This window comes from Colobus angolensis, unplaced genomic scaffold (assembly GCF_000951035.1).
Source record: "Colobus angolensis palliatus isolate OR3802 unplaced genomic scaffold, Cang.pa_1.0 Scaffold135, whole genome shotgun sequence".
Lineage (NCBI taxonomy): Eukaryota > Metazoa > Chordata > Mammalia > Primates > Cercopithecidae > Colobus > Colobus angolensis.
In genome coordinates, this window is record NW_012114433.1 from 1,305,961 (window position 1) to 1,329,248 (window position 23,288).

Below are 23,288 nucleotides of genomic sequence, written 5' to 3' on the forward strand. Positions count from 1 at the left end.
TTGTTTAATTAGTTGAGTTTTCTTCGCAACTGCACTTAATGGACTTTCTGACAAAGTTTTATTTTTGCTTGATAATTGCAGGTTCTAAAGATCTCATGAGAGTTTGTGGAAAGTATTAATCAAAACCAGATATAAACTAGATATATGAGTTGTGGGAAAAGGCTAGCTTTCTATTGGGCAAAGTTACAGATTTTTCAAAAGGCACTACAGAATAAACCAAGTTATTTATTAGCTCTGTAATTCTCAAACTTTTTATTTTTTTAATCAGGTTTTTTGCAGTCATGTTTTCTTCATGTACTCCTTTTCAAAAGTTGTTCCAGATTCAGGAGAAATTGAGGTGGCAGATAGATAACCAACCTGATAGGATTTAGTCTTCTGTTAATGTCACATAGATCAGAAATAAGTAGGTAAGTTAAGTACATGCTGTTCCCCAACCTAGTGGTGCTGAAGGCAGTGGCCTCTCACCCTGGCACCTCTGCCCCGGGGGTACCACCACTTACAGATGAAGAAAACGAGGTTTAACAAAGAATTTAAGGGTGTTCCTCAAGTCACACATTTAGTAAACAGAGACAGTGGATTCCAGTCCAAGTGTGTAATAAGAGCAGCAGCAGCGCACCTGGGGAGGTACTGCCCAGCAGGAACTGTGGCCACTGCGCCTTGCGCTCCCTCTTCGCATCCCCTGGGGGCTGTAAGGAAAACATCCCACAATCCCTGTTTTACAGATAAGAAAACCAAAGCCCAGCTTGCCCAAGGTTATGCCGCTAAGTGGCAGAGTCAGCATCTAAATAAGCCTAAATCCAGAGTCCCAAGGAATCCTAGCTGCTGTGCTGTGTCACTCCTCCCTCCCCTCCTGCAAGGCCGAGTTCCCTCTCATCCCCCAACCCCACTCACTGGACTGCCTTGTGGTCTTTCAGGAGTGAAAGCAAGCAAAGGGAAACAGTTCACAGTGATTGCTAGAGCTCGATATTGAAGCTACATGCTTCAAAAGAGCTGTATTCTCTTAAGTTGTACAGTGAGAGCTTTTTGGGTTGCTAGTTCTCACTCTTTCCAAGATCCTATACAGAATGCAGCCAAAAAAATGAACTGATTCTTATTGACATAATTTTCCCTCACATTTTGCTCAGCTGGTAAACGATCCATAGAATGGACTTGTGTGTAGTGTACCTGACTGGGAGAACATACAATGTATGATTTGTGCAAATTAAAAAGGTTTTATTTTAAGCTAACTGTCTATTGCTTTTTTTTTTTTTCTTTTTTTTTTTTTGCTGTAAGACAAGTTCTTTCAAAGAGACTGTTGGTAGATCGGAAAGACATACATACTGTCCTGTTCTTGGGAACTCTCCATCTAGAGTAGGATCCTCATGGGGGATGTGCAGAGGCGCCCACACGGATAACAGAGGCATGGCCATGGCGTAGCACGTGCAAGGAAGACACGCCCACGCCCTCAGAACTCTGTTCCCGGGCCACGCCCTGAGCAAGCTTCCAGTGCCCTTCTCTAGGCTTGCGTTTCACTTCGCCTGAGCCAGCGACCAGTGCGCCACCCGTCCAGAGGCCATGCCTGAGCTCGCTGCGGCTGCGTGCTCTGGCCTCGTGTTTTGTCAGTAGACCCTTTCTGGAAATGCTCTGGGAATCATGACTCATTTCTAGAAATTCTGCCTGAATCTGTTAAAGGTTTTTCAGGAGAAAAGTTAGTAACATTTTCATATTTCATTATAATAAAGACTAATACCAAAAAATTTTAAAGTTTTTTTGTCATCATTACCATGCATTCTGATTTATAATATTAGGGACATTATGGTTAGCTTGTTCATGTGTTCATGTGTTTTTCTTTCAGGTTGGTTTGTTGGACCTTGAACTCAATCGGCTGACGAAAGCACTATTTTTGGCTTTAGTTGCTCTTTCTGTTGTCATGGTAACCTTACAAGGATTTGTGGGTCCATGGTACCGCAATCTTTTTCGGTTCCTTCTCCTCTTTTCTTACATCATTCCCATAAGGTAGGTTTAAAAACGAACGTAAAACAAATGTCTGGTTTCATTGAGTATGATTTCATTGAAATTTATCTTTGTCAGTGTGAAAGAAATTATCCAAACAAAGCTAGAGAAGTAAGAGCCAGGAGGTCTGAGGAATCTGGAGGAGTTCTTCAGTGGAAGTGTTGTTGGGGAGACGTCGTCAGTGCCGGTAGAAGGATCTAGAGGTGTCATACTTTCCTGATAGTGAACGTGCTGATGGTGTCCTCTTCAACAATCAGAGGATATTTCCTGATGAAACATAAACCAGAATTGCACAAAATTAGTTTTGTTTTTTGCTGATAGACTTTTAAATTTCCAGTGCCCTTTGATCTGTGTGGAATCATTGGCATTTTAAAGTTCTATTTAATATATCTAATATCTGTCGAGTTAGATAAAATATTAAGGCTGTGGTTTTTTTTTTTTTTTTTTTTTTGAGACGGAGTCTCACTCTGTCGCCCGGGCTGGAGTGCAGTGGCCGGATCTCAGCTCACTGCAAGCTCCGCCTCCCGGGTTTACGCCATTCTCCTGCCTCAGCCTCCCGAGTAGCTGGGACTACAGGCGCCCGCCTCGTCGCCCGGCTAGTTTTTTGTATTTTTTTTTTAGTAGAGACGGGGTTTCACCATGTTAGCCAGGATGGTCTCGATCTCCTGGCCTCGTGATCCACCCGTCTCGGCCTCCCAAAGTGCTGGGATTACAGGCTTGAGCCACCGCGCCCGGCCAAGGCTGTGTTTTTAATATGGACTATCATTTCAAAATGTTAACCTATGTTATAACTACAGATTGGGCTATAAGTAGTTAATATTAGATGCCTATTTAATGTAAAGACTAATATTTTACCATATGAACGTAAATCCATTTTAAAGTATTTTCAAAAATATTTTAAGAAAGATATTCCTAATATATATGATTTAAAACGTTCATAGGAACGAGCAGCTCACCCTCACGGTGGATGAAGTGTGAATGAATCTAGAGCATCTACCTTTTGTAACGGAGAATGGACTAAAACAGTGTAGAATGCTTAGGCTCCAGGAGGTAGCCACTTTGAAGAGAAAGATATCTCTATTTCTAACCCCAGCTTTCTCCAAAATTTGCTCTAAAAGGTGATGTCTCTTCCATGTAGTTACGTCATAAAGTCAGAGCTATAATCTGTTCTTGGGATGTGTACACACTGCACTGCCCTCACAGACAATCACTGGGAATGAATCCAGTTGCTCTCACCCAGTATATTCGAGAGGTAGGAAATCAGCCTCCTTTCTGCCCGTCACAGCACAGATTCCTGTGGACGCTGCCTTCCACAGTGTTGCTGGTTCGTGGTGGCCAGGCCTGTGCAGAGAGCACGCAGCAAACAGCAACTACTCGTTGCAGCTGTGTGACTTGCTGCTGACATGGACTTTCTGCACTCCATAAAGCTGACTGCAGAGATGGCTGTTCCAACCTGACTTGTGGATTGAACCTAATAAGGCCCACCTTCCCCACTCGCCTCTCCCACCACACTGCAGCTATCCCCATGTGCCAGCTGCTTCCCACCCTAGCTGTGTCCTCTGCTTCGGTGCTCCTGTACCTCATCATTCCGTGGCTAGGCTTGTCTTGTCACGTCACTTGGCTTTTACCCTAAATACTCTTCCTCAGAGAGGCTGCCTTTGTCTGCTCAGTACAGACCAAGAAACAGCCAGCCACTTGCTATCACAGCAGCCTATTGAATTCTGTGTAGATCTCTATGACATTCATCTTGTTTGTTGCCCGTTTCTTTCTTCTCACTAAGCCCTGTGAGAATAGAGGCCTTGTGTGGCCCATTTGTTGTTGTGTCCTAGTTAGGGCCTAAAACGGAGCACGCTTGGGATGTGGTAGGGCCTCCGTAAGTATTTGTTGAATGGACCCATTACAAAGGCCCCGTCCTGCTCAGAGGACCCAAGCACAGATCATCACAGTTCTTGTGCCAGCACGTATTGAGTGCCACAAGTGGACTCTGTTCGTCTTTGTCCTCAAAATACCCAGCCCCCCACTGGCTAAGTGGCAATTAACAAAGTATAACCAGAAAGTAACCTGCCTTTTGTATCTGTCTGTCATGCCAGAATTTACTTATTCGGATGTGATGGTCCTTCAGGTAGTTCTCATTTGTTGTTCAGCCTAAATACTCACCTTGATCCCAGGCCCTTCACACATTGCATCTTCTCTCCACCAGCTTCCTCCGTTTGATGCCACCACTCCCCAAGAGTCTCCTTTGTCTCCAGACACATGAATGAACCCTGGTATCCATTTTTGTATTGTCACGTGAGAAGATAGGTTAGCCATCAAGTGAAGGAGGAAATAAGACATTTCTCCTGCTTTTCTTAGTTTCTGCCGGTTGGAATGCCTGTCTCAGGCAAAGCAGGCTGCAGTGACTGGCCCAGATGGAGGAGCTGCTTCTCCTAGAGCTGCAGGGAACACCTCCTGACACTGTGGCCTTGTCACTCGAAGACCTGCTGACTAATGGGAGTCGAGTCTCTGGTTCTCAGGAGCTCCATGTAAGGCACATAGTGAGGCACATATACATGTTTGTGCCAGTTTGAGAACCTGTCTCAAGGATGGCATATTTTTCTCCTACAGAGAAAATGTATTCCAACTCCCAAAATATGTTGATAGACACTTCTGCGGTATCTGCCTTTTGGGTTATATTAGGTTATGCGTTCATTTTTATCAGAGCTTCATAACACAGAACGTGTTTGGGATTCTTCCCCTGCAAGTTGCTTCCAGAGCCTCATAGCATGTTGTTTTCATTACTATTTGCTTTGTGGATTGGTATGTGGTCATTTTATAAATATTCCATGTATGCTTTAAAAATATGTGTATTTTTACATGAATTATTCTATATCCATTAGATTGATCTTCTTTAATGTATGCGCTTTACTGTTGTTTTTTTTTTTTAAAAAAAACTCCTTAACTTTTAGTTACTGAGAGTGTGCAAATCTCTCACCATAATAATGAACTTGTCCATTTTCCCATGCCATTTTATGAATTCTAGCTTTATATATTGTGAGGCTATGTTATTAGTTGCTTACAGGTTTAGAATAGCTCTTATTATTCTGGTGAATGAAAATGTCTTATAAACAGCATTAGCTAGGTGGTAGTGATGTTGTCTTAAATCCCATGCTACTGTCTTTATTTGCATTAATTTATGCCACCTTATTTTTGCTGTTTGTTTTACTTCTGTATTTATTTTTCTTTTCTTTCTTGCAACCTTTGGAGTTTTTTCAATTCTATTTTTTCTATTAACTTGAAATGATACCCCATACTTCTATTATTGTGCTTTCCCTAGAAGTTTTACATTTTTAATATGTAATATTTAGTAAAGTTTAAAGTTAAGCTTTATCTTTACTCTCCTCTCAATCAATGCTAAGACCCTAAAATATTTTAAGTCAGCTCATCTCCCCTCTCCCATCCACTTACATGCTTTACTAGTCGACATTTGCTTTCATCTTGTCATCCTGTTTGGTTTATACTCAGTGTTTGCACTAGACCTCCAGGCCGCAACCTTCTTGCCATTACTGCAGTAGTAAAAGGGTGTTTCTAGTGAATCATCCTACATATTATTGGTCAGTCTTTTTTCAAAGAGGATAGGGGCTTTTAGCAGGGTAAATTTCATTTACAGAAGAATAACCTTAATGATTATGTCTGAAGTAAGACTTGGAAAATACAGTGCGTATTATTCACATTCAATCCCATTACTTCTTATTTTGGCCGGGCGAGGTGGCTCACGCCTGTATTCCCTAGCACTTTGGGAGGCCAAAGCAGGTGGATCACCTGAGGTCAGGAGTTTGGGACCAGGCTGGCCATCATGGTGGAATCCCGTCTCTACTAAAAATACAAAAATTAGTGGGGTGTGGTGGCACACACTTGTAATCCCACCTACTTGAGAGGCTGAGGCAGGAGAATCGCTTGAACCCAGGAAGTGGAGGTTGCAGTGAGCCAAGACTGCCCCACTGCTCTCCAGTCTGGGCAGGCAAAAGAGCAAAACTCTGTCTCAAAGAAAGAAAGAGACAATACAAGGTAGCAAGGTAAGTGTTGTGGTCAGTAAATAGTCAAAGCTGATGCACTGGCCCCTGCTGACACAGAACAAATGGGCAGGCCATCCAGTGCCCTTGGCCTCTCCTTAATCGGAGGGGACAGGCGAAAGCATATAAACGAAACAGTTACATAGCCGTAAAACACTATGTAGTAAAGTCAAACCAGGCACTGGAACAGGGAGAACCTTGCAGGGCTTCAGAGCAATGTGGGCCTTCCCTGACCGGGTGCTCATTAAGCAGTGGCCTGCATGGTGAGGCCACCGTGGAAGACCTGGGGAAAATGTCTTGGCAGAGAAAGCACGTTGTCCCAGCACAGCAGAGATGGCCAGTGGCTGGCACACGTGCACTCCAGCTCAGCCTCCCCAGCCTCCAGCACAGGGCGCCTGCTCCCATGTCTGTCGAGCAAACACATCTTTTTCTAGGAATTCCTTCTTTTTTGCTCTCATTAATTTGATTTTTCTTAAAGTCAGTTGATTTCTTTCAGTTCTAGAATGTCACATGATGTTCCTTTCAAGGCTGCTTCTCTTTCACCGCATAAAAGGCCTCATGAGGCCGGGCGCGGTGGCTCAAGCCTGTAATCCCAGCACTTTGGGAGGTCGAGACGGGCAGATCACGAGGTCAGGAGATCAAGACCATCCTGGCTAACACGGTGAAACCCCGTCTCTACTAAAAAAATACAAAAATCTAGCCAGGTGAGGTGGCAGGCGCCTGTAGTCCCAGCTACTCGGGAGGCTGAGGCAGGAGAATGGCGTAAACCCGGGAGGCGGAGCTTGCAGTGAGCTGAGATCCGGCCACTGCACTCCAGCCTGGGTGATAGAGCCAGACTCCGTCTCAACAAAAAAAACAAAACAAAACAAAACAAAAAACAAAACAAAACAAAACAAAAAGGCCTCATGAGAGCTTTGCTTCCTTTTTTGTATCTAGGGTACCTCTATCTTTAACTGATAGAAACTATTGAACAGTATTGGGACTTTTATTATGTTTTAGTGAAATATTTTATTTATATGGACTATCTCCAGTTACTTCTTTCTTTAGTAAAATAATATAGAAAGATTTGACCTTTTCCTGTATCCAGTTACCAAGAAAAATTAATTATAGTTATGAAAATTAGTTTATGCAATAAGCATTTTTTAACTAAAACTAATTTTTGTTTTCATACCTTCGTAATTATATGTATTTATAGTAAAACAAAATAGAAAATAGGGCAGGTGAATAGCTTGAGTCCAGGAGTTAGAGACCAGCATGGGCAATATGGTGAAACGTGGTCTCTCCAAAGCAAACAAACAAACAAACAAAAAATTAGCTAAGCACGGTGGCATGCACCTGTAGTCCTAGCTAGTTGGGAGGCTGAGGCAGGAGGATCGCGTTAGCCCCAGAGGTGGAGGCTGCAGTGAGCCGAGATCACGTCACTGTACTCCAGCCTGGGCAGCAGAGCAAGAGCCTGTCTCGAAAGAAAGAAAGAAAAAAAAACTAATAATAAGAGAAGATGATAAGTATGATCTGTAATCCTGCTATCTCTACTCAAATTCTGTCAAACCTTTCCAGTGTGTTTATACAGACTTACAAATATGACTATGCATATTTATATCTACATAAAATGCCCATACCCTAGATTAAGTCTGTGTATCCTTCTCTAGTGTCTGCTTAGAAAATGAGGACGATGGCAGGCTTTCTGCAGGTCTCTCTTGCTCTGGTTTTTCAGTCAACAGTTTGATGTTTAGCATGTTCGGTCATGCTTGGAGAGGCTTTCGGGGAAGAACTATCACTTCCCCTCAGTTTGGCTCCAGAACGTCTCACACCACTTCAACACAAGGCTCTACCGTGTTTCTCTCACTCAGGATGCAGTGACACAGGGTGCACGCAGGGGTGAGATCAGTTGATGTCAAAAGCACAGGACAATGATTCGAGGAATTAAAGTTCACATTTGATTAAAGCCAAGTTTGTTTTCCTTTCACAAAGTTGACGTAAAATATGAATGACACATTCTTGTATTTGCTAAATATGCTTTTGGATTGAATAAAAGGTAAGACTTCTAAAATATGTTTTGGTTTTGCACGGTATGCATATCTGAAAAGTAAAGTGCTTTTTTCTTTCTTTTTTTTTTTGAGACGGAGTCTTGCTCTGTCACCCAAGCTGGAGTGCAGTGGCGCGATCTCAGCTCACTGCAAGCTCCGCCTCCTGGGTTCATGCCATTCTCCTGCCTCAGCCTCCCAAGTAGCTGGGACTACAGGCGCCGCCACCATGCCCGGCTAATTTTTTGTATTTTTAGTAGAGACGGGGTTTCACCATACTAGCCAGGATTGTCTTTATGTCCTGACCTTGTGATCTGCCCACATCGGCTTCCCAAGTAAAGTGCTTTTTTCTCTGTTGTCCTAATACTCTTAAAGGGCTTTTCAAATTTAAGCTGTTTTATAAAAATTCCTCTGTATGAAGTAAAATATTTTGAGTTACTTGATAGAATTTACATTGTAAATTTCAAAGGAAAATATTATAGTATTTAACTTTTACTTTTGTAATTCTAAAATTCATACATGTTCCCTAAATCCTGTACATCTCTCATAAGAAAAGGAAAATTGATTATCAGAATTCTATATTCATTTAAAGTTCTCTGAGGTCAGGGACTTGCAGTTACTTCCCTCTTTAATCATTACCTCTTTCGTCCATATGCTTTGAAATGCTGTATACCAGTGTAGTTGATAATGCAAAAACTGTCTTAGCAGTGTGGGTCAGAGTGTTTTTACTCCCACATGAGGCATATATGGGTGTTACCGGCAGAATGTTGTTTGACAAAGTGATAAAGGTGTTCCTTCTGCGAACACCGAGGAACCCCTTGTCAATACAGCGGCTTTGTCCTTCTGCGAACACCGAGGAACCTCTTGTCAATACAGCGGCTTTGTTGAAAGCACTGAAGGTGCAGGGTGTGTGTGGCTTGGGAGGCAGGGTTTCCTCTCATTGACCAGGGGTCTGGCATCCAACCCAGTGAGCCTGGGGATGCTTGCCCGTGAGCTTCTGGAGCAGATGGACTGGGGAACCCCAGAGCTCTGTGCAGTCGGCACACCCCTGGAAGACCAAAAGTGTCAGGCAGCACAGGCACAGCAGTCATTGCTCCTGGATTTAGGAAAGAACTTTTCTGAAGGAAAACTTTTAGGAGCTTTATCAGGTTACTTTTCGGTTAGGTACCCTTTCTGTGACATTTTACAGGTTTTTGCTAATTTACCAAACAGCTTTAGTAAGACCTTGTTTTCCAGGTAGAATGCTTGGTGAAAAGAGTGTTTGCAACTTCTTTAGACCTAGATGTGATATTCAGGTATTGTTGATTTGGAAAATTTGGAGCCTATCCAGATTGCATAAAGTGCTAATATTGGGAGATTCACTGTTTGGAAAGCATTCACCAAGGGTATGTCCAGGCGGCGTTTTGCTCTTTGAAGAGATAGATTAGAAGCAGGTATTAGTCTGTTCTCACACTGTTGTGAAGATACTACACTAAAGGAGGTTGAATTGACTCACAGTTCTGCATGGCTGGGGAGGCCTCAGGAAACTTGCAGTCATGGTGGAAGGGGAAGTAGGCACCTTCGCAAGGCAGCAGGACAAAGTGTGAGCATGTGAAGGAGGAACCATCATACACTCACCAAACCATCAGAGGAACTGTTCACGCTCATCAAACCATCAGACCTCATGAGAACTCATTATCACAACACGGCAGCAGGAGGTGTGAGCATGTGAAGGAGGAACCATCACACACTCATCAAACCGTCAGAGGAACTATCCCACACTCATCAAACCATCAGATCTCAGAAGAACTCATTATCATGACAAGGCAGCAGGAGAAGGTGTGAGCGTGTGAAGGAGGAACCGTCCCACACTCATCAAACCGTCAGACCTCACGCGAACTCATTCATTATCACGAGAACAGCATAGAGGAAACCGCCCCCATGATCCAATCACCTGTCTCCCTCTACACATGGGGATTACAGTTCAAGAAGAGATTTGGGTGGGGACACAGAGCCAGGCCCTCTCAGGGCCGACTGAAGGATGTGCTCGGCAGCTTCGCAGAAACCAGGAACAGAGGGGCTATCCGAGGAGGGTCTGTGTTGGGGTCTGTTTTCTACTAGTGTGGACTCTCAGGGTATGCACAGGAGACCCATCCTGTTTTATCAGCAGAAACTACCAGCGTGACCTAAAGGAACAGAGAGAGGATGAGATGAGAGAAGGCTGTTGGACTCCCAAAATCTGATAGGCAGGAAACAGCTTGATAGAGCTACTGGCTGCCAGCATGTGCTGCCTTTCAGAAAGAGGAAGAATGACCCCAGGGTCAGCATTGACACGGGCAGTGCAGAGGTCATGGAGCTGTCGGCCTAAGGGGCACTGAGACGCAGTTACTCTGTTCTTCTCAGCTCTTGAAACTTCACAGAGTTTGCCTTGCTGAATTTCAAACTTGCTTGGAATCGGTGATCTTATATTCCTTCCAGTTTCTCCCATTTGGAATGGAAATATCTATCTATCCTTGTGCCACCACTGTATTTTGGGAGCAGATAGCTTGTTTTCTAGTTTCACAGGTCCACAGGTGGAGAGGAACTTAGGTCCCAGGATGGACCATGGCCAGTGTCTCACCCATACCTAATTTAGATAGTTTAAATGATGAGATTTGGGACATTTGAGCAGATGCGGTTTGGATGAGATTTGGGACTTCATGTTGATGCTATAGTAGGCTGAGATATTTGGAATATTGGGATGGGGTAAATGTATTCTGCATTTGGGACTGATGTACATTTGGGGAATGCTAGAGGGTGGACTCCCGTGCATGCAGTGATGGCCCCCAAAACATGTGCCCACAAGACATCTATGAATGGGACCTTACTTGAGAAAAGAGTCTTTGCAGATATGATTAAGATAACGATCTCTAAACGAGACCATCCTGAATTAGAGTAGGCCCTAATTGCAGTAAGTGTCCTTGTAATCAAAGGAGTAGGAATATGCCAAGGAGAAGGTGAGGTGAAGACAGTGGCAGAAACTGGAATGGTTCCGCTACAAGCCAGGGCACGCCAAGGACTGTGAGCAGAGCTGGAGAGAGGCGGAACAGCCACCTCCACCCGCCCCACCCCGCCCAGTGTCCCGGAGGAAGCAGCTCTGCCCACACCTTCCAGATGGTGAGAAAATAACATTCTGTTGCTGTAAGACATCTAGTGATGGCATCTTTAAGAAACCAGCGCACCACATAGAGTCATTTTTTACAAAATGCTTCATCCCCTGCTCTTGGCAAGGTAGCGTCAGGAAGGGTGAGATGCGACAGTGTCCCATGGCCACTGTTTGGCTTGTAAGAAACAGTTCAGGCCGGGCGCGGTGGCTCAAGCCTGTAATCCCAGCACTTTGGGAGGCCGAGACGGGCGGATCACGAGGTCAGGAGATCGAGACCATCCTGGCTATCACGGTGAAACCCCGTCTCTACTAAAAATACAAAAACTAGCCGGGCGAGGTGGCGGGCGCCTGTCGTCCCAGCTACTGGGGAGGCGGAGGCAGGAGAATGGCGTAAACCCAGGAGGCGGAGCTTGCAGTGAGCTGAGATCCGGCCACTGCACTCCAGTCTGGGCGACAGAGCGAGACTCCGCCTCAAAAAAAAAAAAAAACAGTTCAGTTTCCCGATACTCAGGAGTGTTTCCTTCCCGCCTGTTGTTCCTTGAGTGTTGTGGGAGGATGTCTCCTTGTCCTGCTAAGTGTCCTGCCAAGCTCTCACTTTTGAATAGGCAGCTCAGCCTTCTGCATGCTGAACACTTGGCTGAATGTGTAGCGGTTCTTCATTTACTCAACATCCAAGTATGTGCTTTTGGGAAGGTATTGCGATGGGCCATTCAGCTTAGTACACGCCCCGTGCCGCTGTGTGTGAGCGTGCAGGGATGAATGGCGCACACCCTCGGGGCCTTGCAGCTCAGTCCTCAGCGTCTTCGTCTGGACACCCTGTTCCCCTCCCTCCCTCTCCTTTCCCTGCTCTTTCTCTCCATAGAAGTAAAAATTATCTAAAACTTTAAATTACTTCCTCCACCTCTCCTTACAACCTAGCCCTCAACAAAAACCAAAAACCTGTCCCTAAACCTTCAAGTTTGTTTAGTTGTTTGTTTTTTTTTTAATAATATATTTTTCTTTAGGAAAAAAATATTTTTCTATAATTTATCTTTTTGTTAAGTTTCTAGTTACTGAGCATGGCTAATTCATGAACTCTCATCACTAGTTTTATATAAAGTTGAAATAAAACAAAGTTTTATTTTATATATACAAACCTTATTGCCTCTAACTGTGGAAATAGTGCTGGGGAACAGAGAAGTCATTTGATAGAAAAGGGCACAGTTTAGAAGTGATTTTGGCTAAAGAGCCCCTTTTTCCGGTTTGCTTATTTGAACTCAGAAAATTCAGAGAAATGAAGAGGTTTCTAAGATTGTTTGGGGAAACAATTTGAAAAATTTCTACGATGAAGCTTGTTTTCCAGATTTTAAGGTCAGTGGAGATGCTGTGACAGGAAAACTGGTTAATACTGCTTTTCTAATACCACAGTCCATCCCCTTTACGTGGCACATGTGCCAGGGATTCCATACATGAACCCTGAGGGTCCAGCGTGGCTGCAAAACCGTCTAGCACTTAGCACCATTATCTTCACGCAGTTTCAGAGTTAAGGTGCCATACACACTTAAGATGTTTCCTTTTATACTTTTTCTGTATAAATCTCTTATTAGTTATAGCATGAATTATGTGCCAGTTTTTATATTGGCTTAGAAAATATATTTTTGCACAATTCATTTCGTTTCTTTTGAAATAATCACTGTCTTGGCTTTAAAAAATTATAGTTAACAAATTTGTTTTAATCTATCGGAAAAGTTATTACTTTTCGTTGCACGGGCTGCTTCAGCAGCCTTTGAGCATTGTTTTGTTTTGAAATGTGTGGGCTTTAAAGTTTTCATTTCATTTTTAATAGAGAATTATATTTATTTATGAGATACAATGTAATGTTTTGGTGTATGTATACATTATGGAATGCTGCTCTTATGGTTAATTTCTTGCTTTTCCTAAAGGTTTGCCATCTAAAAATTACATATATAAATATATGCAGTCATCTCTTGGTACCCATGGGGGATTGGTTCCAGCAGCCTCCACGGATACCAGAACCCATGCATACCCGAGTCCCACGGTGGGCCCTGCAAAGCCTATCCATAGGACAGGTGGACCGTCTGTGTCTGCGGGGTTCGCCTCCCAGGAATACTGTGTTTTGATGCATGTTTGGTTGCAGATGCAGAGCCCTCAGATACAGAGGGTTGACTTGACTTACTAAAAAGAGTCCGTATCTGAGTGGACTTGCACAGTTCAAGCCTGTGTTGTTTGAGGGTCAGGTGTGAATTAGTTTTTCCTGTTTTGTTAGTTTCTGTAATTGAAATCATACTGGATGTTTTCTTTTTGTCTTTTTCCTTTTGTTTAACATGGCTGCATGCAGGAGGTTGTGTTGTCCTCTTCTCGTTTCTTGCAGCTTGTCATTCTCTTGCATGAGCGCATTCCAGTGTATCTAGTGTATCCAGTATATCCGCTGTTTTGGGGTTTGGGTTGCTTCCAGTTTTTTTACAGTGAGCAGCAGTGCTGCTATTAACATTCCATGAATGTGTATTCCACACATTGGCACCCTGGTATAAGGTATCTAGGAGTGGCACTACTTGGCTATATCATTTGCCAAATTTACCAGATAATGTTTTAACTGTTCTTCAAAGTGGTTGTACCAATTTACCATTCCAACATCAATGTCAAGAGTAGTTCACATCCTCAGCAACACTTAGTATAAGTGAGTTTCTCATTGCAGTTTTAATGATCGTTTCCCAGCTTGATAGTGAGACTAAACAATTATGCCCATATATATTGGCTATTTAGATTTTCTCTTTTGTGAACTTTCTAAGTCTTTTGTCTGGTGTTCTGGGCAGCTTGCAGTTATCTATTTTAGATGCCAAGGCTTTCTCGGCTTATGTTTTGCTGATATCTTTCTCAATCTGTAGTTTGACTTTTTACCCACCCATTGGTGAAATTATGAAAAAACAATTGTTGATTTTACATGCCAAATATATGAGTTTTTTTTTTTATTGGTTATCACTTTTTATGTTGTTTAAAAAATCCTTCCCTACTCCAAAGAGATGAAGCTCTCCTTTTACATTATCTTCTAGAAGCTTAACTGTTTTTCCTCTGACCACTGTAAGTGTTTTTTGTTTTTTTTAATATATATGGTGCGAAGTACGGTTTTTAAATACCATATTTTTGCAAACCAATTGTCTCAACACCAGTTATAGAAAAGACTTTTCCCAGTGATCTAGTGCCCTGTCTGCCATGTACCAAGCATTTGTATACACATGGACCTGTTTGGGTTACCTTTTCTGTTCCCTTGGACTGTTTTTGTATTCCCACCAAATAACAAACTGTGTGTGTTAATAGACTTTTATAATAGTTCGATATTTGATAGAACAAGTCTGTCCTCATATGCAGGTTTGTTATATAGGCAAACTTGTGTCACGGGGGTTTGTTGTACAGATTATTTCATCACCCGGGCGTTAAGCCTAGTACTCATTAGTTGTTTTTGCTGATCCTCTCCCTCCTCCCCACCTCCACCCTCTGATAGGCCCCAGTGTGCGTTTTTCTCCTCTGTGTGTTCTCACATTTAGTGTGTTCTCACCATTGAGCTCCCAGTTATAAGTGAACACATGCGGTATTTGGTTTTTTGTTTCTGCATTAGTGTGCTAAGGATAATGGCCTCTAGCTCCATCCATGTTCCTGCAAAGGACATGAGCTCATTCTTTTTATGGCTGTATAGTATTCCATGGTGTAGATGTACCACATTTTCTTTATCCGTTCTATCATTGATGGGCATTTAGGTTATTCCATGTTGGTCAGGCTGGTCTCGAACTCTTGACCTCGTGGTCTGCCTGCCTCGGCCTCCCAAAGTTCTGGGATTACAAGCGTGAGCCACCGCGCCCAGCCCGATGTTGAGCTTTTTTTCATATGATTGTTGGCCACGTGTTTGTCTTCTTTTGGAAAGTGTCTATTCGTCCTTTGCCTACTTTTTTAGTGGGGTTGTTAGTTTTTTTCTTGTAAATTTGTTTAAGTCCCTTTTAGATGCTGGATATTAAACCTTTGTCAGATGTGTAGTTTGCAAAAGAATTTTCTCCCACTGTGTAGGTTGTTTACTCTGCTGGTAAGTTTCTTTTGATGTGCAGAGATTCTTTAGTTTATTGAGATCTCATTTGTCAGTTTTTGCTTTCGTTGTAGTTGCTTTTGGTGTCTTTGTCACGAAATCTTCACCTGTGCCTGTGTCCTGAATGTCACTACCTAGGTTGTCTTCCAGGAGTTTTATAGTTTGGGGTTTTGCGTTTAAGTCTTTAATTCATCTTAAGTTCATTTTTGTATATGGTGTAAAGAAGGGGTCCAGTTTCTCTCTCCTGCAAATGGCCAGCCAGTTATCTCAGCACCATTTATTGAATAGGAAGTCCTTTTCTCCTTTCTTGTTTTTGTCAGGTTTGTGGAAGATCAGATGGTTGTAAGTGTGCAGTCTTATTTCTGGGTTCTGTATTCTGTTTCATTCATCCTTGTGTTCTTTAAGCATGTTTTGGCTCTTCTCGGCCATGAATATGGTGTATCTCCCAATATTATTTAAGTCTTCTCTAAAATAAGTCTTCTCAAATTTTGTTAGAGCAGTTCTTAGATACTTGGGATTTTTTAAATGATACTGTAAATATCGTTCTTAAAAGAACCATTTCCTCTCTCTTTGCTGATGTAAAGAAATAAAGTTAATTTTTATAAAATTATTGACTATCAATTTTGGTAAAAATCCTATTTTAGTTATTAATTTAGGTGTATTGAATTTTTTCTATATATAATCATATCATCAGTAAATAATGACAGCTTTTTTTTTGTTCCAGTTCTTTGCACCATTTATTTCTTTTCCTTGTTTCTGCAGCAAAGATCTTCAGTATGTTGTTGAAGAAAAGTGATTATAATAAACATTCTTCTTTTATTCCCATCCTCAAAGGCAAAACTTTCAACAGTTTGTCGTTTAAATATGCTATAAGTTTGTTTATAGAAGCCTTTTAATACATTGACATTTTTCTGTTCCTATTTTGCTAAAAGTTGTTTTAAATCATGAAAGTATTCTAGGAAATATTTTTCTAAATCTGTTGAAGATTTTTCATCTTTAAATTTTTCTTCTTTAATGTATTAACATGGCAAATTGTATCGATTGACTTTCTAGTGTCATACCAACCTTGTATTTCTAGGAGCAAAACCCCAACATGATCATGGTATATGACTATTTTGTTTATTATTAAATTCCATTTGCTTGTGTTTTCTGTGAGATTTTTACATTGCTTTACAGGAGTGAAATTGACTTGTAATTTTTATTTTTCATACCATTCTTGTGGAGTTTGGTATCTGGATTATGCTAGTCTCATAAAAACATTTTTTTCTCATTTTCTTTCTCTAAAATAATTTATCTAAAATTGGAATTGTTTATTTCTTGAACATTTACATAAGAAGTCCATGTGAGCCTCAGCTTTTTACTGTGGAAACATTTTTGACACATTTGATTTAGTTATGGGACTATTTAGGTATGGGACTATTCAAGTTTTTAATTTCTTGAGTCAGTTTTGCAAAGTTATAGTTTTCAATTCATAATCAAGTATTTAAATTTTCAGTTTCATTTACAACAGTTTGTTCATATTTTCCTGTTATCCCTGACACATATGGGATCTGTGATATCAACCTTTTTAATTGTTCATACTTGTTATTTCTGCCCTTTCTGCTTTCTTTTTTTTCCTGACTACTCTTCCAATAGGTTTGCCAACTTTCATTTCTTATGGAAATACCTGCTCTTGTCTTTATGGATTCTTTGTGCTCTGTAGTATTTTTCTATTTCATTAATGTTTTCTCACTTGTCTATTCCTCCTTGGTTAGTGTTCACCTTCTCCCCCCTTTGTGAATATATGTATTGGAGGCTAAAACTTTTTCTGTAAGTACTAATTTGGTTGCATTTCAGAAGTTTTCATATGTAGTATTTTTGTATTGTATTTTCATTTGTAGTATTTTGTTAAGTACAGAATATTTTAATTTCGACTGTGATTTCATCTTTGACCCATGCTTATTACAAACTTATTTCTTATCTTAATTTATAAGCATAGTTGAGAAATTTCTAATACGTCTTTGTTCATAGTTTGATTGTATTTTTCTCAGAGGACATACCTTTTTAACTTCAGATCTGTGAAATGTGTTGAGACTTGTTGTAGGGTCCAATATTTAGTTCATTTTTATAAACATTCTTTGTGTGCTTCACAAATTGTTGTGGATTCCAAATTGTTGGTCATATGATTTCGTCTGTGTGATAGGTCAAGATTCTTAATCTTGTTTTTCAGTTTCTGTCTACCACTAGGGTCTTCCTCTCTCATAAAAGTTGCTGAAATGTGTCAAAATCTCTCATCAGTATTGTGAATTTGTCTATTTTTCCTTGGAATTCTGTTTATTTTTAGTATTTTGTGTTTTGTGGCTTTGATATTGGATGCATACAAATTTAAATTATTATCTATTCCTAGTGAATTAAGCAGTTTCTCATTATAAAGTGACTTTCTTTATCTCTACTAAAGCTTTTTGCATTAAATTCTACTTTGTTTTGTGTTAATGTAGCAATGCCAGCTGTCTTTAATTTCTTTGGCATATCTTTTTCCATCTTTTTACTTTCAACTTCTCTGTATATTTATTTTTATGTGTCTCTTGTAATTAGCATACATCTTGTATTAGCATGCCATCTTGTAGTTAGTTTAATTTTTATCTAACTTTGATAATTTTTGACTAGAGTATTTAGCGCATATGCAATTATTATAGTACTGTTTATATTTTTAGTTTAAATCTGCTATTTTATTTTGTGCTTTTAATATTACTTACCTGTTCAATACTTTTCTCCTTTCTTGCTATTTTATTATTTTTTTTGTAATGCAACATTTTTCTCCAGCAGTTCAGAAGTTATGTAAGTGGTTTCTGTTCTTTTAGTAGTTACTCTGGAAGTTAAAAACCTTCTTAACTTATCAGAGTTAAAAGTCAGTTCCCTTGAGCATTTAACTTAATTTGCTCCCTTCTGGACTTACACCATTTTTGTCACTTATTTTAATTCTAGTTGTTCTTAAACCCCAAAGAAAATCCTAGTTATTCTTAAACCTAGCAATATCACTGATTTTGTTTATACATTCTCTATCATTTTGTTTTATCCACATTTCAGTTCGTAATGTCTTCTTGCGTCTTAGACCTTCTATGTAGAATAATTTGCCTTTTGTCAGAAATGTGTTCGCTTTTTGTGCTTTGGTGCTGGTCTGTTGGGAACTCTCAATTCTCGCTTGGTCATCCTTCTTGGAAAATAGTTTCACTGGGTGTAGAATTCTAGGTTGTCACCTTTTCTGGCTTCTGTTACTGCTTTTAAGACTTTACTTCTTTGGGTCCATCCATCTCTTCCAGCTGCTTTTCCATCCTCTCCTCATTGGTGGCATTGTACGCTCTACCTCTGCCGCTCTACCTACCTTACATAATGTGTTGAGGTACGATGTTTCTTTTTAAACAGTGCTTAGGATTTGTTGGGCTTCTTGACTCTGTAGATTCTTTTATTCATTCTAGAAGGTCTGTCATCATCTCTTCAGATGCTGCCCCGTCCCCGCAGGATGCTGCCGCGTCCTGCGCGGGACGTGAGGTCAGGGCTTGTTCGATGTCCTCACTCTGTCCCCGCCTGTCGCGTCCTGCGTGGGACGTGAGGTCAGGGCTTGGTCGCTGTCCTCGCCGCGCCTTTGTTTCCGCTGCTCTTGCTGCTGCACTTGCCACTTTTTTTGCTTCATTTTGTATCGTCCTCACTGACCTAACAAGTTACTCATTTTTTGACTGTGTGTAATCAGCTGTTAAACTAATGAATTTCTTAATTTTAATTATTGATGTTTCTTAGTTCTAAAAATTCTGGTTGGTTTCTTTATCACATTATTTTATTTTTAAAGTTGCCTATTCCATGCAAACATTCTTAAATTTTTTTTATGTATCCATTTGTTTTATAATCTATGTCAGTATTGGATACCTTTGTCAATCTTTTTATGTTGTATCTTGGTCTTCTGGCTCTTGCTTATGGCGTCTTGTTTTGCTCTGTGTTATGTGGTAGTGTTTGTTGTTATGGTAGGTGTTTTTGGTAGTCGTATTTGAAAAACTAATTATAGGACTCATTTGGGAACAGAGATGGAGGTTCATTTCTTAAGACATACACACTTGCTTCTGCCTTGGAGCATCTTCATTCAAAATTTCAAGTCACTGGAAATGTGTTCAGGAAATGGGAACCTGACTTCAGCTCCACAAACAGGCTCACTGACCTGCGCCTGCTGGCCCTGCCTTCCCTGAGGCGTGTCCTTGCCGCCATAGTTTTACTGAGGTTAGTGTCACCGTTGGATAGAAAACTAAGCTTTTCTGACCTTGAAAATCTCCTGCTTATCCTCCCTGCGGCCTTTAACTGGCTCCCTTTTGCCTGGTTAGCTTTGTTATTAGTACTTATTTGGGGGATTTGCCTTTTATCTTTGCCATTCCTTTATTCTTAGCCTTTTGGAGACATTTTGTTTTAAGGTGTAGCTCTTAAATTGCATAAATCGGTATTTATTTTATTTATTTTTAAACTGAAAGTGCTAGCCTTTAATAGAAATATTTCTTCCTTTCACAATCCTGGCATAGGTGTTCAGCCTTGCTTCTGCATTCTTGTGTGTTCATTTATATTTATATGCACACATTCATGTATTCTATGTGGCAACTGTGTGTGTGTGTATATGTGTGTGTGTACTGTGTATATATTCGTACTGCTATACAGAATGTATTTTACTTTAAAATTTTTAAATTATGTGAAAATTGCAAAACTCTCTTAAAATTTGCCACTGCTTGACTTTATCAAATACATATTTAAACTTTGATTTCAAATATCAAAGTTGAGAACCAAACAATAACTTGTGACCCCTCTTAAATATAATGAAGAGTTTAATCTTTTTTCCAACTCCTCTTTTTTCCTCCTTTGTACTTCCTAGTATTTGATCATTTAATCTGTATCTACAAACCCTAATTTTATAGTTATTTTCTTGTAATATGGAAATCCTATTTTCAACAAGCAACAGTGGCCATCCTTTCAGGTTGGTACCCATGTTTGCTTAACAACATGGAGTCATTAATCTCAGTGCTCACCTTTCCCCCATTCCTGAGTTTCCGATTTTGATTCATTCTCAACCAACCAGAATACTTTTCAAACAGTGTCCTTGGGCTTGCCTGGGGAATGAAACCCCATTTGTCCCCAGAGTTCAGGCACAGGCCCTCTGTGTGTTTCACAGTGACTTCCACATGAAAGTCGGAAGAGTCCCGAGTGTGAGGGAAGCCCCGAGGCACTCTGTTTCCCAGTTGCCACAGCACCTGGTCCTAGGGGCTACTGTCAGTCTAAGCAGAAGGCTAGGAGTTGGCTGCGCTGAAGAGCGGCCCCTGTGAGCTGCACGTGCAGCTGGGAATGTCTTTTGCTTGCCGCTTGCCTCTGGTCTTTCTTTGATTCAACTCATCTTCAAAGCTGGTACTCAGTTCACTCTTCCTAGAACACCACTTGACTGCAAATCTTCAGTCCTCCCACACCCACTCAGAAACATTACAATGGGATTTAGAATTTTGCCTACACCAATTTAAATGACTTTCTATAATACTTTGCTGTAGTTTCTGTGTCTTAGGACCGAAGACTACATTTGTTTATCCTTACATCTTGTGCAGTGGATGCAGATCAAATAGCATGCTTCCATGTTTAGGGTGTATCTCTGCCTTTGTTCCAGCAACACAACATGTGTAAGCCATGTGTCTGTGCATGCCTGATGCACCGTATGCACATACATGTGATGTGCCTGGTGCACATCTGCACTCCAAAGCCTTCCCTGAATGCTACACAGATACGCTCCTCTCCCTGAGCTCCCACCACTGAACACAGCACAGATACGCTCCTCGCTCCTCTCCCTGAGCTCTCTCCACTGTAGCTCAGGCTTTTCATTTGCCGTAAACCCTCTAACTCTTCAGACCAGTGATCATTTCCTCTCGTTGATTACCTGCTCCACTGTAACTCTCAGTCACCTCCTTTTATGTATCCTTCCTAATCCACACAATGACCATGGCACTCGACAGATGGTGTTACTGAGGCTCAGAAAGCTCACGTCTGTTATTGGTCTAAGACGGTTTGAAAATTAGGAATCAATACAGGTAAAACAGATACCTGCTTCCTCCCTACGGAGCACTGAAGGCCAGTGGCTGTGGAACTTAGGAGGTTGGACTGGCAGGGGTTCTTGATTACCTGGATGAAGGCACTGGAAGGAAAAGGGAACTGGATTACTCCTAGTGTCTGGCTGCAGCAGCAGGTGGCCGTGCCAGTCGTTATGATGGAGAAACTTTGCACACTGCGGAAGAGTACATGTGCGTGTTTTATTTTGTTTGGCATGTAAGGAGAGGAAGTGGGAATGTTAACACCATTGTATATCTATTCATTTCAGGGTGTTTGTGATGAATCTAAGACACAGGAAATAGAACATGTATCAATCGGAAGCCCAGAGAGAGGTGTAAACTAGGCCTAGACATCTTGGGTCTTGTGTCCACCATGGATCGCACTGGCTGGCTTCACCCAGGGAGAATATTTGGGTGCCAGCCCCTGCCTCCCTGATGTGTCATGAAAAAATTAAAGATTTCACAGAGTGACAAATGTTGGGGAAAATTCAGATCAAATGGCCTCTGTGTCCTTCCAGCTTTATGATTTATAGGAAAAGATTTTAATTTCTTTTGATAAAAATTCTGACGTAAATGACTTCTGTTTCATTTTTCTCAGATTAGAATCCAAAAATAAGTCTGGCAGAGGAACGCATGTGAATTATTTCAGGTAGATTCATTCCCTGAGGGGAATCTCGGGCGATTCTCAGACAAGCTGTGGGACTGGGTTCACCTGGTAGTGATAAATGCTGCAGGTTTAATTAAAACAAATTGGAGCTTAAATATAGCAAACATCGTGGTGCCTAAATAAGATGGCATGGTATATTTTAGGAAAATGCACTTCAAATTTGTTCAGAGTCCAAGTTACCTCCTCAGACACTTTTGTAGCTGTGGAGCGGAAGGAACTGTTTGGATCACAGGGAGCTGTCATTAAGAGAGCTGACATTCCGAGATTTACAAACGCTTTCTTCCTGTAGCATGAAACAGGTTCGTTATCTTCCTACTCCTAACATTGCTGAACACAGTATTTGTTTAAGATCATTTATTTCATTTTTCATATTGCGTAAAAGTCATGATTGCCTTTTGTTTCAGGTAACTGTCTGAAATGACAGATACCTTTTCCACTTACCTGGAATAAGTCTCTTCGTGACAATTTCACAGTTGCTAAATTAGCAATAAAATGAGCTTAAAATATAGCTAGTATTTATTACTTTATAATCCATTTCTATAATTCTTCTCAAAATACTAGGTTTAATATATATTGAGGGGGTGACAAATTATGTTACAGTATAGTACTTTACAGCCGAATAGGTTTTAAAATTTTGTAAAATTAGAACATTACTAAAAATTACATAGAATTCGGCAGTGACAGTTATACTCTGCCAACTTAGTGTTTGAAATCAGAGAATCGTGGAGATTTTTAACATTGAAGAACAGATTACAGTATTAACAATCAAAATATATGTGAATCACATGCATATAAGCTGTTTACTCTGTGTGTAGTATTAAATGCTCCCTATGTGTTATTATATACTCCTTACGTGGTATTAAATACCCCGTGTGGTAGTATATGTGCCCTAAGTGGTAGTATATGCATCCTATTAGTATTATGTACTCCCTACGTGGTATTAGATGCGTCCTGTGTGGTGTTATATGGAACCCGTGTGGTATTTATATATATGTGCTCTATGTGGTATTACATACTCCCTGTGTGGTATTAGATGCATCCTGTGTGGTGGTATATGCAACCTGTGTGGTATTATATGTGCCGTATGTGATATTACATACTCTCTATGTATTGTCTCAGTTGAAGTCGGGTATAGTTTGCTCAGTGATCTTTTGCCAGTAAGCTGTCAACTTGCTTTCTGCAGTGGTTCTACTTACTTTTTTCATCCTGAAGATGATCTCTCACCTTTTCATGAGTAGCTCCTGCTTTATATAATCTTCCAAGAG

General features: G+C 40.8%; 1 protein-coding gene across 2 annotated transcripts in view; it reads left to right on the forward strand.

Moving 5' to 3' along the window:
* ATP9B (ATPase, class II, type 9B) overlaps positions 1–23,288 on the forward strand; it is a 290,892-nt gene that overhangs the window by 176,518 nt on the left and 91,086 nt on the right. For both annotated transcript variants that reach the window (XM_011934361.1, XM_011934362.1), the window contains exon 12: positions 1,835–1,995. In XM_011934361.1, the coding sequence (XP_011789751.1) occupies positions 1,835–1,995 (161 nt within the window). The remainder of the gene's footprint in view (positions 1–1,834; positions 1,996–23,288) is intronic.